The sequence below is a fragment of the Phasianus colchicus genome, chromosome 8 (assembly GCF_987193195.1).
Source record: "Phasianus colchicus chromosome 8, bPhaCol1.hap1.1, whole genome shotgun sequence".
In the NCBI taxonomy this organism is placed as follows: Eukaryota; Metazoa; Chordata; class Aves; order Galliformes; family Phasianidae; genus Phasianus; species Phasianus colchicus.
The window spans coordinates 24353983-24368027 of NC_143443.1; the positions used below are offsets into that span (position 1 = coordinate 24353983).

The 14045-nt window shown below is 45.7% G+C and overlaps 1 protein-coding gene across 4 annotated transcripts in view; it reads right to left on the reverse strand.

Moving 5' to 3' along the window:
• SH3PXD2A (SH3 and PX domains 2A) overlaps positions 1-14045 on the reverse strand; it is a 229417-nt gene that overhangs the window by 76998 nt on the left and 138374 nt on the right. For all 4 annotated transcript variants that reach the window (XM_090145459.1, XM_090145460.1, XM_090145458.1 and 1 more), the window contains one exon: positions 7748-7776. In XM_090145459.1, coding sequence (XP_090001585.1) covers positions 7748-7776 — 29 coding nt within the window. The remainder of the gene's footprint in view (positions 1-7747; positions 7777-14045) is intronic.

Genomic DNA, 14045 nt, shown 5'->3' on the forward strand with positions numbered 1-14045 from the left:
TGCAGACCAACGTCAGCCTGCTCCCACTTGCCACGTAAGCAGAGCTGCCTGGCGCACGCTGGACCCACACACGCTGCTTGGAAAATGTTCCCATCTGGCTCTCACGTGACTCGAGCATGCTTCAGAAATTCATCATCTGGATAACTCGCTCCTACAGGGAAGAAATCCACAACCAGAGAGTCCTTTCCTGAGCTGCAGGATGAGAGGACCGCCTGCTCTGTGCGCAGCACAGCCCTGCGCTCACCAGCTGCACTCCAGCAGCCTCATACAGCCCCTCACCCTTCCTAAAAAGCACCCGCTTACAGAAAAACAAGTTCCAATTTTCTACTCTGTTTACTTCTGCAAAAGCCCATCCTAATTCCACTTGTGAACCCAGAAGTATACAAGGCTGTGCAGTTCTTATATTGGCAGCCATAGTTTGCATTAAGTCTCTCCACACACCAAGCAAAGACCACTTCCCCCATGACTGCTGTGATCCTTGCACATACAGTTCTGTAGGAGATCCCAGAGAGCCCCCAGCCAGAGTCAGCCCCTGCTGCAGAGCAGCCCTGCTGCCAAGCAGAGCACACTGCAAAATGGACCTGGCCAGGCAGCCTGCCTGAACTGGCAGCAGGATGAGCTGCACACGTTACAAGCCCTGCTGAGCATCTTGAAGCAATGCTTTTGGCCATTTCCAGGAGAAGAGCCACTTCATCCAGAGTGGATTTTGCATGTCATGTAGCTAGCCCAAACATAACAGTGAAAGTCACGTCAACCTGAGGTGAAGTCACCCCAAGCTCTGCCCCTCAGGCAGTCAGGCCCCACACTTACATCCCTACCAATACCAAGGCCCATTGGCTTGCACTGCAGCTCAAGTGTGCATCTCACCTGCCTTACTTCATGTGCCAAAACCAAAGCCTGACAGCACACATCCCCGGTCTGAGAGAAGAAAAACCCACGCAAGCAGTGCTAACACCATCTGCCACTTGACAGACAGAGGAGGGAGGCAGGACAGGAGCAGATGGAGCTCCCTAAAACCAGAAGAGCCATTCCACCCCAAGAGGCACTCAGAGGGTTCAGGCTGTCCATGCAGACCACACCTCATCCTTGCAGCCCAGCTCTGCCCTGAACTGGGAAGCTCAGAGAGCAAAACATTCTTCTCCCCAATCCTGTGCTCTGTCCCCACACTTCAATTTAAAAGCCACACAGCCAAACCACACAAGGCACAAACAACTGTTCTTCTCTTACCCCATCTTCCACCCTCAGTATATGGGCCATCCATAAAAGGACAGCAGGCCCAGACATCCAGCAGGCTACACAGCTCGTCAGCAGAAAAGCAAAGTAGTGCAGAAAGAATAAGAGTTCCTATCTATGTGCTCTTCTCTTCAGAAGCTGCAGGCATAAGTCCAAAGCATTTTGATTTAAATAGTGACTTCAAAAATGTGGTGCACAAGAAGACCAAATGGAGAGATCAGTTTCCTTCTGCCAGAATACTACAGAATTGGAGAGGGGATTAGGCTGAGCAGGGTCACACGTTGCCCAGCAATGCAGAACAGCATCATATGTGCTGTGATGTGATGAAGGATGCCTGGCATAGCCAAAGCTCTTCCTTGGAGCCCTCTGAGTAGAGAGCAGCAGCCTTGCTTTGGGAAAGAGCAAGTGTTAGCAAGCAAGAGCTAACACATTGCTTCAGCTACATGTTAGCTCACAAACTAGTTAAAAATAAAATGAAATAAAAAAAAAAACAGGAAAGAAAGTAAGCCGTTTTGGGAATTATTACATTAAGTAAAAGCCAGTAAACCTGAACAGCAGTTACAGTTCAGCAAATTCTAAAGTTATTCATCATGAGAAGAGGGAACTCCACCATCAAGAAATGAACTGGGGATGCACATTAAGACCATTTACTACTAGGCTTAGACTCAGGAAGTACATACCCAGTAATTACAAACTAAGCTTTGTTTGGACCTTTGTTGCTATGCTTCTGCTTACTCTATCTTTTATTACTAAATCCCTTTATCCTCCTTTAAAAAAAAAAAAAAGGAAAGAAAAACACTATGTGAGAACCAAGATGTTCTGCCAGAATCTGCTGTTTTTAAATTCCACATGATAATTAGTACATAGAGCCAGGAAGGTTAATCGTGTGATGGGAGAAGAGGTCCCAGGTTTGATCAAGAGCAATCCTGCCAGTATTTGTGAGGGTGCAGAAGAGCAGCAGACAAGCCACCTGCTCCAGCCATACCTATCAGCAGGGGAACAGCAACAGAGCTGCTCCACCATGGCTGCTGCCGCACTGACTGACTGCAGACAGCAATGCAAGAAACAGCATGCACGTGTGATTCATCAGCACACACACAAGAGCACGTGTCTTTATCTGCAGGGACCATGTCACAGCACAGATCTTTTGCAAGGATTAGGACACCAATGCCAAGCTACATGCTTTATGATGTTGCTGGGACCCCGCCATGGGCTTGGACAAACTTAGATCCCCATTCACCATCTTAAAAAACAAACAAATGCCTCCCTAGCTTAAGCTCTTCAAGAGGGAGTTTGGGGACACAGAGCTAGAGGTGAACAATGAGAGTAGAATGACTCTAACATTTGGGTTGAAAACCACACTGTAGGTTTGCTGAGCTATCGCCTGGGCTTGGATTCATCCAGCAGTAACCAACTGCCTGCCTCACTGCCTACACACTCAGCGCTGGTAGCCACAAGACATCTGCTGCAGTTACCACCACAGGAGAGAGTGTTGCCTCACAACATGATTTACCACTCCACTGGATGTATTTTTTGACATCTTTAGTACCATGCTCACAGACTGGGGCCTTCAGAAGTGACATATAAAAGATTAAGTTCTACCTCTTGGGTCAACTCTAGGGACAGACAAAAAAGCTCCAGCTATGCTGATCCAGCTAATGGCTCACACATTTGCAACCCTGCTGAATGATTAAGTACAGAAGGGCTAGCACACACCACTTATTTTCTCTGTATTACCTCAAAGGAAGCAGTTCAAACTGAAGTTAAGAAAATAAAACTCATTTACAAAAATAAAAAAGCATGCAAGACATGCCATGGAACTGTAAGGGCAGGCTGGATGTGTGGTGTGACAGAAGCAAAGAAGCAAAGCTCTGGAGGGATGAGCATAGCTCAGCTGTAAACCCAGAAAAAAAAAAAGCCAAGAGTTCAGCCATTTCTCTTCATAATTACAAAGAAAGTGGACAAAAGCCGTCCCTGATAACTCAAACAAACAGCAATTAAGGCATCTCCCTAAAGCTGACAGAACATGTGCCCTCAGTGCACAAGCAAGTTTTCCTTAGCGAGAAGAAATGAGAGTAAAGAACCAAGTCCTGCTTGCAGCCCAAGGAGCAGCCCCACAACGTGACAGGCCATAAGGGCTGCAGTACTGCTACAGCAATCTGCTTGTCTTTCCCCTGGAGGCCCCACTTCCGTAGCTGTTGTAACTCTCAGCTCTACTTAATCCTCCCATTGAAGGAATATTAAAGAGATGTCAATAAAAAGACAGTCTGAGTGGCTTCAAACAGACACTAAAGTTTTTACTTACATCCTTCCTCATTTTGGGCTACAGAAGGGAAAAGAAGCAGATTGCTGTCTGGGCGCTGCAGTATTCTGCTTGTCCAATAACTGAATGTGGGAACAGTGCTGAAGGATGCTTCTCCCTGCCGAGGAAGCCAAGCTTCATCAACAGCCCCACCGAGGCACCACTGGCTTGGAGCAAGCTGCTAAGCTATTGCTCTGAGTGCTCAATTACAGGGGCTGTTTAAACAGACTACAGCTGGCAGGCTCAGCCAGAGCACGGCCAGCTCAATGCAGACAGGATCTGATCAATTAGGGAAAGGAGACACTGCAGTGCTGATGGAGCCATAAACTTCAAGTTTATTTCCCCTCGCTGTAGGGACATCCTACCTCACAAGAGCAGGGAGTAAGAGAAAGCTACCAAGCAGCAGCTTGGGGCCAGGGCAGCCAGGGCAGGGGGAGTGAGCAAGCAGTGGGGTTTGTTATGCTTTCAGAAGGGGGGTGGCCAGAAGGGCTTTTGCAAGCAAACACTGAAGCAGGCACAAGGGCTTGACTGCCTACTAGGCAGGTGGCAGAAAGATTCCTCAGCACTGAAAGCTAAGGTGAAGCAGCATCTTTCACTATCTGTAAGCAAGGGGAACTCTCTCAGTAATAGAGGAGTACGAAGATTGAGTGTGGAAAACCTGTGGAAGCCATGTCACCTTCCTAATTACCACCAAATGCCTGGTTCCAGCTGTTTACTCCAACTTTATGACCAGAGATCTGACAACAACTTTGGCAGTGAACTACCAAAGAAAAATTCTCAGCAAGGGAAGAGGGCCAGATCATCATACTCCAGGAGTATAAATCCTGGTGTAGCCAGCAATAATCTAAGGGAGACAGGAACACCTTTGAGGATAAACATCCTGAAACTGGTTTCACAAGCCACATCAGGACTGGCAGATGTCTCAAGGGTTAATTACTTCACCATGCACAGATGGTAGCTGGTAGGGTTTGGAGAGTGGATTAACCTAATTTGTGGTTTGTAATGTACCATGCAAATATCCATTACCAGACTTGGAGCAATTCTGCCCTTATTTTGATTTGAGGAGAGAAAACCACACATTGGATGCTTGCACAGAAGTAATGCCTATTTTGAGTGACAAATGAGTTGCCGTTCATTTGGTTAATGGCAACAACAAATCAGACTGAAAAGTAATCCCTTCCCTTTTTGCTACAGAGGGACTTTGGATGAACCCAGACGAGATCACTTGCTGTGGGTATGCAGAACATGTCAGCCTTAACCACTCCTCACAGTTGTACTGAGGCCTCCTCATCACTGAGGGATGGACCTAGAGCAACAATTCAATTGACTGAAAATAAGAAGGCAGCTCTGCAGCGTATCACATAAAGCCCCACAGATCCAAAGCAACAGCCCACGTGGCTGCTCAGGCCATAGCAAATAGCCATGCCTACACAGAGCCCAGCAGCTTCAGCAGAACTCCAAGCTGACTGCAGTTTAAAGCATTTATAATTAGATCATAGCCAAGGAAAGGGCTGTGTTCATACAGCACTTTGCACAAGAGGAAGCCCTGGATCAAGGCTGGCATACAGAGATGCCGCAGATCAGCACAAAACTCTTCTGTTTAGCTAAGTCAGGGCCGTGCTGCTACACTTTGTTCAGAATGCCCCCAGATGTTTACAACTGCTATCAGCTGCAGTGATAAATGCTTCCCTAACTCCTATTAAACTCTGAACTTCCCCAGTTTCTCCCTGCTTTAAGGGCTCAGTACAGGACACTAGCTAGAAATGCACTCATTGGCAAGGCAGAGGTCAGGATAGGGGCGACAGTGGCTATCAGAGGCATTTCCCAAATGTTTCTGCCATCAGTCACACTCACGCCCTGCCTGCCTAAGATGGAGCAGCTGTGAGATTCCTGCTGCTCACAGCTCTAGTCTCTTCCCAGCATATCCTTGGTCAAAAAAAGGTATTCTCAGGTCTGATCTATTGGGAGACATGGGCATTCAAGTGTCTATTTGTACCATTTAAGATTGAGTAGTGTTTGCACCTACAGAGGAAGCTGCATTTCAAAGTTATTAGTTATCTTTAAAGGCTCTTCACAACACAGCCTCGGAAACTGTGTTCATTCACCACATTACTAGACCCAGTGTCATAAAGCTGCTCTTTGTTAGAGGCTGTAACCACCAACTCTCTTGGCATATTCTTTGGCTTGTTGTATGCACACTCCCACGACATCAAGCTCCAAGCAGAATGAAGCCTTCCCCCACCACTCTAAAGACAAGCAAGAAGATGGTTGAGAACAGAGTCCCTTTATATAACTCACTTTGGTCAGACTGCTGCTTCACATTCCTCTTACACTGTAAGTGGAGAAAGAGCATCCCTAAACCCCACTGCATCCAAGCCCTGGCTGTGCAGTCAGCCACCGAGGGGCAGAGAAGAAGAAACTCCCCAAACAAGACCCAGCAGCACATGAGGGTGGGAGAGCAGAGCAGGGAAGCTCAGCCCTGCAGATTGATGAGCATACTGTTTGGGATGTCTCAAGGGGAACAGACAGCATCCCAGCTGTATTGATTCAACTTAGTCCTTCTTCCCTCAGTATCACAATATATCAGCTCCAGAGCTGCCGGAATGGAGAAGCAGCAGCTTCTCATCCTTCCAAAGCAATCCCTCACATATCTTACAAGAGCAACATTGCAGCTCCTGTGCACATCAACTTGTGCACAGACCCCAAAGCACTCAGTTTCCTCATGCTGTTCTAGGTCAGTGCTAAATCAGGTTGCCCCAGAGACTTCAACACATTTCAGCAGTCTTCATGTGGCCTTTAAAATCCCAGTGCTCTGCACAGGGCGCTGTGAGCCAGGATCTTCTGCCCTCAGCTCTGCCTTCTGCACGCTCTCTCACACCTTTACAGCCTGCCCCTCTAGAGAAAATGTTTCTGTCCCTTTAATTCACTGTCCAATTTGAACAAACAGTGCAAAGTTTATTTAATAATACATGCTAGAAGTGCAACCACATCTCTGTGGATGGACCTGCCTACAAGTGCAACCCAGAAAGAAGCTCTGTAGGAAACAAGGAACTTAAATGTTCTCCAGTGTCCAGTGTCTGCACCCAGTGCTACACCTGCCTCTGATTACCATCACCCACCTGCACTTATGGTAAATCTAAAGGAATTCAGGAGGAGAGCACCACAAGCACCAGCCTGCAAAGGGAGCAGTCATAAATGCACAGGATGGCAGGGTCAAGTAACAGCTCTGCATTAGTGTACCACTTAGCTTATTACAGGACTGCATAAAAGCTCTCATAATTAACAAACCAATCTAGGCAGTGACATTCATTAAGTTCAATAAGTTACATTCATCTTTCCCTGAGATTCAGCAATATCAGCATTTCTTTATCATCATCTCAAAATACAAGAGGGAAAAATCCTCCCCTCCCCTGCACACAGGCCAGAGTATTCCAGGGGTTGCAGAGGGTTTGAGGGGCCTCTTTGAATGGCCTGGATGTGATTCAGAGCACTCAAGGCTACAAACAAAGTCAATGAGAGTTGCAGGTGCTCAGTACTGCTTAGGAGAGGAAAAAAAGGGAAAGAAGCCCTATCACATCCAACTCAGAACAGCCAAATGCAGAGGCCCATAATCACGTGTCCCTGTTGAAAACATATCTGTATAAATCACTAAGAGCTATAAGGAAACGGGAAAAATTGGTTTTATGTAGTTTCAGATCAGGATTTTATAGGATATTTGAATTCAGGACTTAAAAACAAAATAAGGAGCCATGGCCTTTTAGTCAACCCAACCCAGAAACAGGCAGTGAGAACATTTTGCATTGAAAGCTTCAACAGATCCTTTTGGTAAGGCAAAAGTAAGATTCAGACCAAATAGAAAAGCATCCTCTTCCTCTCCCCTCAAAAAAGACCTCCAACTCTTAAACTACATCTTGACTTAGGTAGAGATAGACTTAAGAAAAAAAGTAAAAAGAAATGTACCCTCATTAGCCTCTTAGACTAGAGAAAGAGCTCTATAAACACCAACATTTTAATTGCAATACTATGTAAGATGAGTTTCTTCTCCTCTTCAGTGGAGCAGAAAGAATTTGATGCCTGGCTACAGCAGGTTTCAGCAATGAAAAGTTAAAATGCTATGTAATTTCATGCAACGCAAGGGAAGGTTTAAAAAGGAGGAAAAAAAAAAACCCAGTCCCCTCTATAATCATGCAGAAAAAAAGCTCAGTATCTTACCTGATTTTCTCTTTGAAGATCCATAGTCCCTGAAAAAAAGACAACAACAAATAGACATGGTTAGGGCTGGAAACAGTGAGAGAATGGATGCGTCCCAAATTTCCACCCATAGGCTCAAGGGCTCATTCTGCCCGCTCCCCCCTTTAAAGAGGAGCTCAGGGCTGCAAGGCATTGACGGGTAAGGGCTGGGGCTGGGGCAGGTCCTGAGCAGAACCGGCTGCTCATCGGCAGCAGCTGGGCTTCTGCAGCACCGAGGGCTGGGGGAGCATGTGATCACTGAGACAGAGCCAACCATCCTTCGGCAGCAAGGCAGGGGAGAAGGGTGTCACTTTTTCCCCTTTAAATCGAGCTATTAAATGCATGGCTACTGGATTAACCCCTGCCGTTCCCCTGGAGAGGAGAGGGAACGTTAACTGCTTGCTGTAGGGGTGCGGCTGCTGTGGGCTGGGCTGGCACTGCGCGCCGTCCCCTCCTCCCATTAATTGGTGCATAACCTCCAGACCCCTTCCGGGCATCCCTGAAACAAACACCCGAACCTGAAAAATACCCGAACGCCCCAAACTTTGCCCCTTCTTTCTGCTGGGATGGGGGATGCACCCTGACTTTCCCACAGTGGTTTAAGGACCCTCTGCTCGCTACAGAACAGCTGAAATCTCAGAAAGCTGCTGCAAGTAGTGGGCTGAAACTACAGAACACAGCTGCAAGAACTGATCTGGGATCAGCAGAAGTGAGGACAGAAACACTTTGCGGTGGCTGCACTTCCCCTTGGTGCCCTGAGCCCCATCCATGTGCAGATGGGGCAGAAGGGGCATTACTGTGCAGGCACAGTGCCCATAGCCTCCATGCCTGGAACATGTAGGATTTGCTCCTGGTGAGTAATAACTCCTAGGGAGTTTTTTGGACCCTCTTTGGATTTTCCAGTTCCTATTTCAATTAAAGGGTTTTCTCAGCCATGCCTTATGTTTGACATGAAGATGCTACTGCTGTTGCTTCTTCTGCAGAAGTGATATTATATAACCAGAAGTAATGCTTGCTATACAGTGCCCAAAACAGAGACCCCTCAGAATGAGCTGGAATGCAATCACTAGCCCCAACTCTGCTCTCACCAGCACACCAGAACACCCTGTGATGGTCCCTATAAGAGAGGCATGGCCACTTTTTCATTCCTAGCCAACCCATGCCTGCCACTTGTATATATCATCCTATTCACACGACTAGAAATGGGCTGTTGATAGATGGTTAGAGTTAGCAAGCAACCAAAAACAGATAAAAATGTTCCCAGCATCCCACCACATCAAGCCAAAGTCAGTACTCAGGTCTGGAAAGCACAGTGCAAGAAGATGGTTTGCCTGTGCCCTCGTTCTGCTCCAGCAGCAACCACCATAGAATGCTCAGAATTCAGCCCTCCATCCCAGATGTCCTCCCACATCTTGCAGCCCAATCTCAAGCTGTTTCTCAGGGCTTGTGTGAGAGGAAGCTTTTAAATGAGGCTTTTTCTTTTAATTCTAAAGGATGACTCACCCATACAATTTCATGAAGGCAGAGATTTAAAAAGGCAAAATTTTGAAACTGTTTTCCTCTTTCTCTATGAAGACCCTTTCCATGCTTATCTTTGTTCCTCTCCTATTCCTCATCCAGCTGGCATTTCTTCCATAGCAAAAGCACATCATTTATGACAGCACACTTGCCCTAAAATTGAGTTCCATGAGCCCTGTGGTGGGCAGGCACATCCCACACCACTACTACTGCCATCACGAAGCGCTGTACTCCACAAGATGTGACACCACAGTTCTGGTCAATGGCAAACATGGTGCCAACAGAGGCATAATTGCTCAAGAGAGCCAGGAGCTTTGACCCAACAAATCCCATCACTGTTTCTCTTGGCTTATGCCACGGATACAAACTCTGTCTTGCTGCCCCACACTCAGCCAATGCACACTGGTCCTCCCCTCTGGGTCATCTGCATATCGATCCCACAGGTTCCTGCATTGCATTCAGGATGTCCTTTTATGTACTACAGTGTTTTATTCTTCTCTAGTGTCTCAAAATTTATTATTTCTTCTCAAAATTTATGTGTAGACCAAAATGAAGGTGGGAACAAGGACAAGTTTTCATTCTTTCTCTACATTTTCAAGTCATGTTTTATCACATTCTGACTTGTGAGTCCCTGAACCCCATGTCTCCCTGTCTCGTAGGGCTTTGTACATCCATGTTTCAAACAAAGTCTGGACAAAGCAGTATCAAATAAAATGGAGCTTAAAATAAAATCCACATTTCCTCAGTGAATCTCTGAAAGCCAAAACTTGTTTCTCACACCAAGGATGGGAAAAATATCACTGCTGAAATAGAAAGCCAACATAGCATAGCAAATAATTTCTCTGGCTGGGTAAATTACTCCTTGTAAACACTCTTCTCTTTTCTGCTAATTAAGGAAGTAGCAGCAATAGCAGCAGCAAGGAGCCATGCCTAGCTACATATTTATTGCTTATGCCCTATTATTCAGTGATTCATTGATGTCTTTCCTCTCAAGCAACTGTCTATAGATGAATACCTCTTAGCCTCACTATTTCCAGAGGAACATTATTGTGAGGTTGAAGTATCAGATTATGTCCAACACAATAAAGGAAATTCTTTAATGGTTTCTCTTAACCGTAACAACTTCAAAGCAGAAATTCTGATCTCCTGCAATATGGGCTGCAGAAATTCTGATCTCCTGCAATATGGGCTGCACCAGGCACCCTGCTAGCCCTTACAACAGACTAGAAGCCTGGCCTTGCAGAAAGAAGAACCCTTCTAAGTGAAGGTACAAGGTCATTGCAGCTATACGGAGAAGCTCACTTTCCTTTAAGATCTGGCTCCTTCCTTTTTCTTTTCTTTTTATCTTTATACATACACACATATTTCCATTCTGACTTTATTTCTGTGTGAGAGCAGACACCACCATCCTAATTCCACTTTATGCTCTGTCTACAAGAAAAGCAGTGAAAGCAGCGGGTGGAACTAAGAATGGCACCAAGCAGGGCCCTTCTTCATTAACCAACATCACTCCACACTTGAACAAATGCCTTTCACAAAAAATGGTGTATTTCTAGCTGTTTTTTTTTAATTAGAATATAGCAAATTTGTCTAAAGTCTTCCCATGGGGTATCACCTTTATTTGACACTGAACATTACTGGCAAGGAAAGCATTTCCCGCTGCTAATGATATTAAAATATCGCTGGTGCCAAGTACATCACAAAGACTGAATACACTCTTCTTGCTTTTATTGACAAGGAGAGAGAGGCTGGATCTTCTTTTTCATCAGTGTTACACCAGGATAATGCTACTCTTTTGGCTTCTACCAACAAATGTGAAAGGAGGAACACGTACTGCCACAGAGCTGACTGCCTTGCTGTCATACTAAGATACCCACAGTTGGTCAAGGATATTGTGAAAGACCAAAATATGTTATAAATAATGTATTTATATATGTTATATAAATAAATTTGTTTGCCACTTGCAATCTACTTTAATTGAGGTGGTTATATTAATAACATTACAGAAAAGTGTTTTGGTGCATCCTTTATTTAGGGGCTAACTTTGCTGCTGCAGTCAGTGAGAGTTCATGATAAAAACAATGATGTGTGGGTGTTTTAATCTATCTAAATATAGAGAGAGAGACACAAAGATGTAGTGACACAATTGGAAAGTTGCTTAATAAATGAGGAGCACCCTGACATTCGTTCAAGAAAAGCCCAGGAACTGTTTCACATGGAAGAGAAGACTGACTGTGCACACGCATGTCTGTAATGGACTGAGTCAATCTCTTTAGCAGTATTTCTAATTCAGTTTGATTTGTATGTGGCCTGGAGGGTTTCTTCTGCATCCCCAAGGAGATTCAGAGCTTTCCATGCAGAAGCCCAGAAAAGTTTGCAGAGCAGCACTGTGACAGCAGTGGGGCTGCAGGGTTGCAACTTTGTCCTAAACAGCTGCCCCTTTGGAGGTGATGGACTGCATTGGGAAATCCCTTCCCTGCTACTCCTGGAGTGTGAAGGTTCTATTCAAGGCTTCTCCCTTTCACCACAGGACAGCAGACCCAAGCAAGCTTACCCCATGGGATTCGTCCCACCGCAATACATCACCTTGAAGCCCAGGGCCTCTGCATGCAAGCAAGGCTTGGCTTCAATTCATCTAGCAGAGACTTCAGACAAGAGATTCTCGACTGTGAGAGAAAGCAGTGCCTGCAAAGCAGGGGGAGCTGCCAGAGCTCAGGGAGCAACACAGCCAGGGGAGCCACAGACATGTCATCAGGCGAGACAGAAGCTGAAGGGAAAGTAAATCTTCCTGCTGTCCGCTTCTCAGAGTTTGCTGTCCAAAAGAGATGAGACAGTGACAAACTCTGAGTAATAGAGGTTAATCTGTATCCTCTGGAGCATTTTAATACATAAGTTAAAATATTTCTGTATTTGTTGGCTTTAACTAACTCATGTTTAAATACATTGTAGGCGTTTACGTTCCCATGCTCCTTAATTCCTAAAACTCTCCGGTGGTGCAGAGAGGTTGTGGTGGAGATGTATGACATTTCAAACAAACAACTCAGATTATAATTTAATCACCAATGATTTGCCAGGCAGATTAAAAGCACAGAAATGTTTTAGCTAGGGAGTCTGTGCTCTCCCACCCAACATCCATATGGTTTGCAGTCAGTAATGAGGACTGCTGCCTTTCTCAGCAACTGTTTTTCTTAACACCGCTATCAGATTCTGGGACAGTGTTTTCAAAGTAAACCAATTCCAAAATACTTTGCTACTGCTCTTTACACATACAGAAATTCGAACCTTAAAAATATTCTCTTGAAATTCTCCTGATTTCACTCAACTGCCAGACTGACATCTTCAGTTTGAGACAAGCCCAAAATCAGGCGTGACCGAGAACCAATACTGGTGCCTTGGCTGTTACCAAGCTGGAGGACCTCCCAAACATGCTAACACAGTGCAAAGACAGGAGCGACACGGAGTGTGCAGGGTTAACGCTCAGATCCGTGATGCTAGAAGTGCAAAAGTTTAACCATGTGCATTAGGGGATCTCCATTCCCTGAGCTCCGAGCCCCACGCGACACATTTAAACAAAATTAGCTCTATATGCTATGCATCAGGAACACAAACTCAAGCACACAGCTATACATTTTTCTCCTCCAGCATGCCAGCAATCATAAAAGCACAGCTGATCTCTTCCCCAAGCCAAATAAACAGATGAAGCCTTTTTTTTCTTATTCAGAAAATATTCTGTTCATTTCCTGATATAAAAAGTTGCATTGTGGAACCCTCTCGAACATGAATCTGTCCTTTCTGAACAGAGGTCGAGCTTTTCAGCCATGTCAGAAAGGCACCCATTGTGGCAGCCCTGAGATTTCAAAATTCCTTGCCGGGGGCAAATGGGAGTTGGGGGGCAAGAAGGAAAACTGTCGACCTAGCTTTGAAAATGAGTGTTTCTTGCTTGCTGGAAGCAGTCTCTGCTTGCTGCTGAGAAGGGTAAGCCAATGTTGTGCAATCAGCTCCTTAAGAGACAGAAGACACTACAAAAGAGAGTTTTGCCCTTCCTGCCACTTTCCTGTTGCTTGCACAGTGTGGCTGTAGCACTGGCACAGACAACCAGGACAGCTTCATATATTATATGTTTCTGGTTAGACTGCAGTGATTTTCTCAGCACCATAGAACACCAGCAGCCCAGTGTGGCCCACCAGGACCCAGTTGGAGGTCCTCACTTAGTGCTACCTTCCAACAACTTCTTTCAAGCCAACAAAACAAAAATCAATCCAAGTTCTCCTTTGGAAACTCCAAGTGCAGCACTGGAAACCCTTCCATATGTGCAGATGAGATCTTCCCTGCCCAGGTAACCTTAACTTGCACAAAAAAGCCATGGTTGGAAGGAGATGGGCACTGACTCCTCTCCAGCAATGCTCCCTGCACAAATCCATGAATTTATATCCCAAAGGAGATGTGCATGAGCCTGAAGATTACCTGACAGAGGAGAGCTTGAACTCTGCCACCAGGTGGGAGGTGCCACCAGCAGACAGTTCTGAGACAAACAGCATCCCATGGTGGCCTTTCAGTGCTTGAAGTGATCTTACAAGGAGGGGGACTGAATTTTTACAAGGTCTAACAGTAATAGAACAAATGGGAATGGCTTTAATGGCTAAAAGAGGGGAGATTTAGGCTAGATGTTAGGAAGAAATTCTTTACTCAGAGGGTGGTGAGGCCCTGGTACAGGGTGAGGCTGCCCAGAGAGGCTGTGGATGCTCCATCCCTGGAGGTGTTC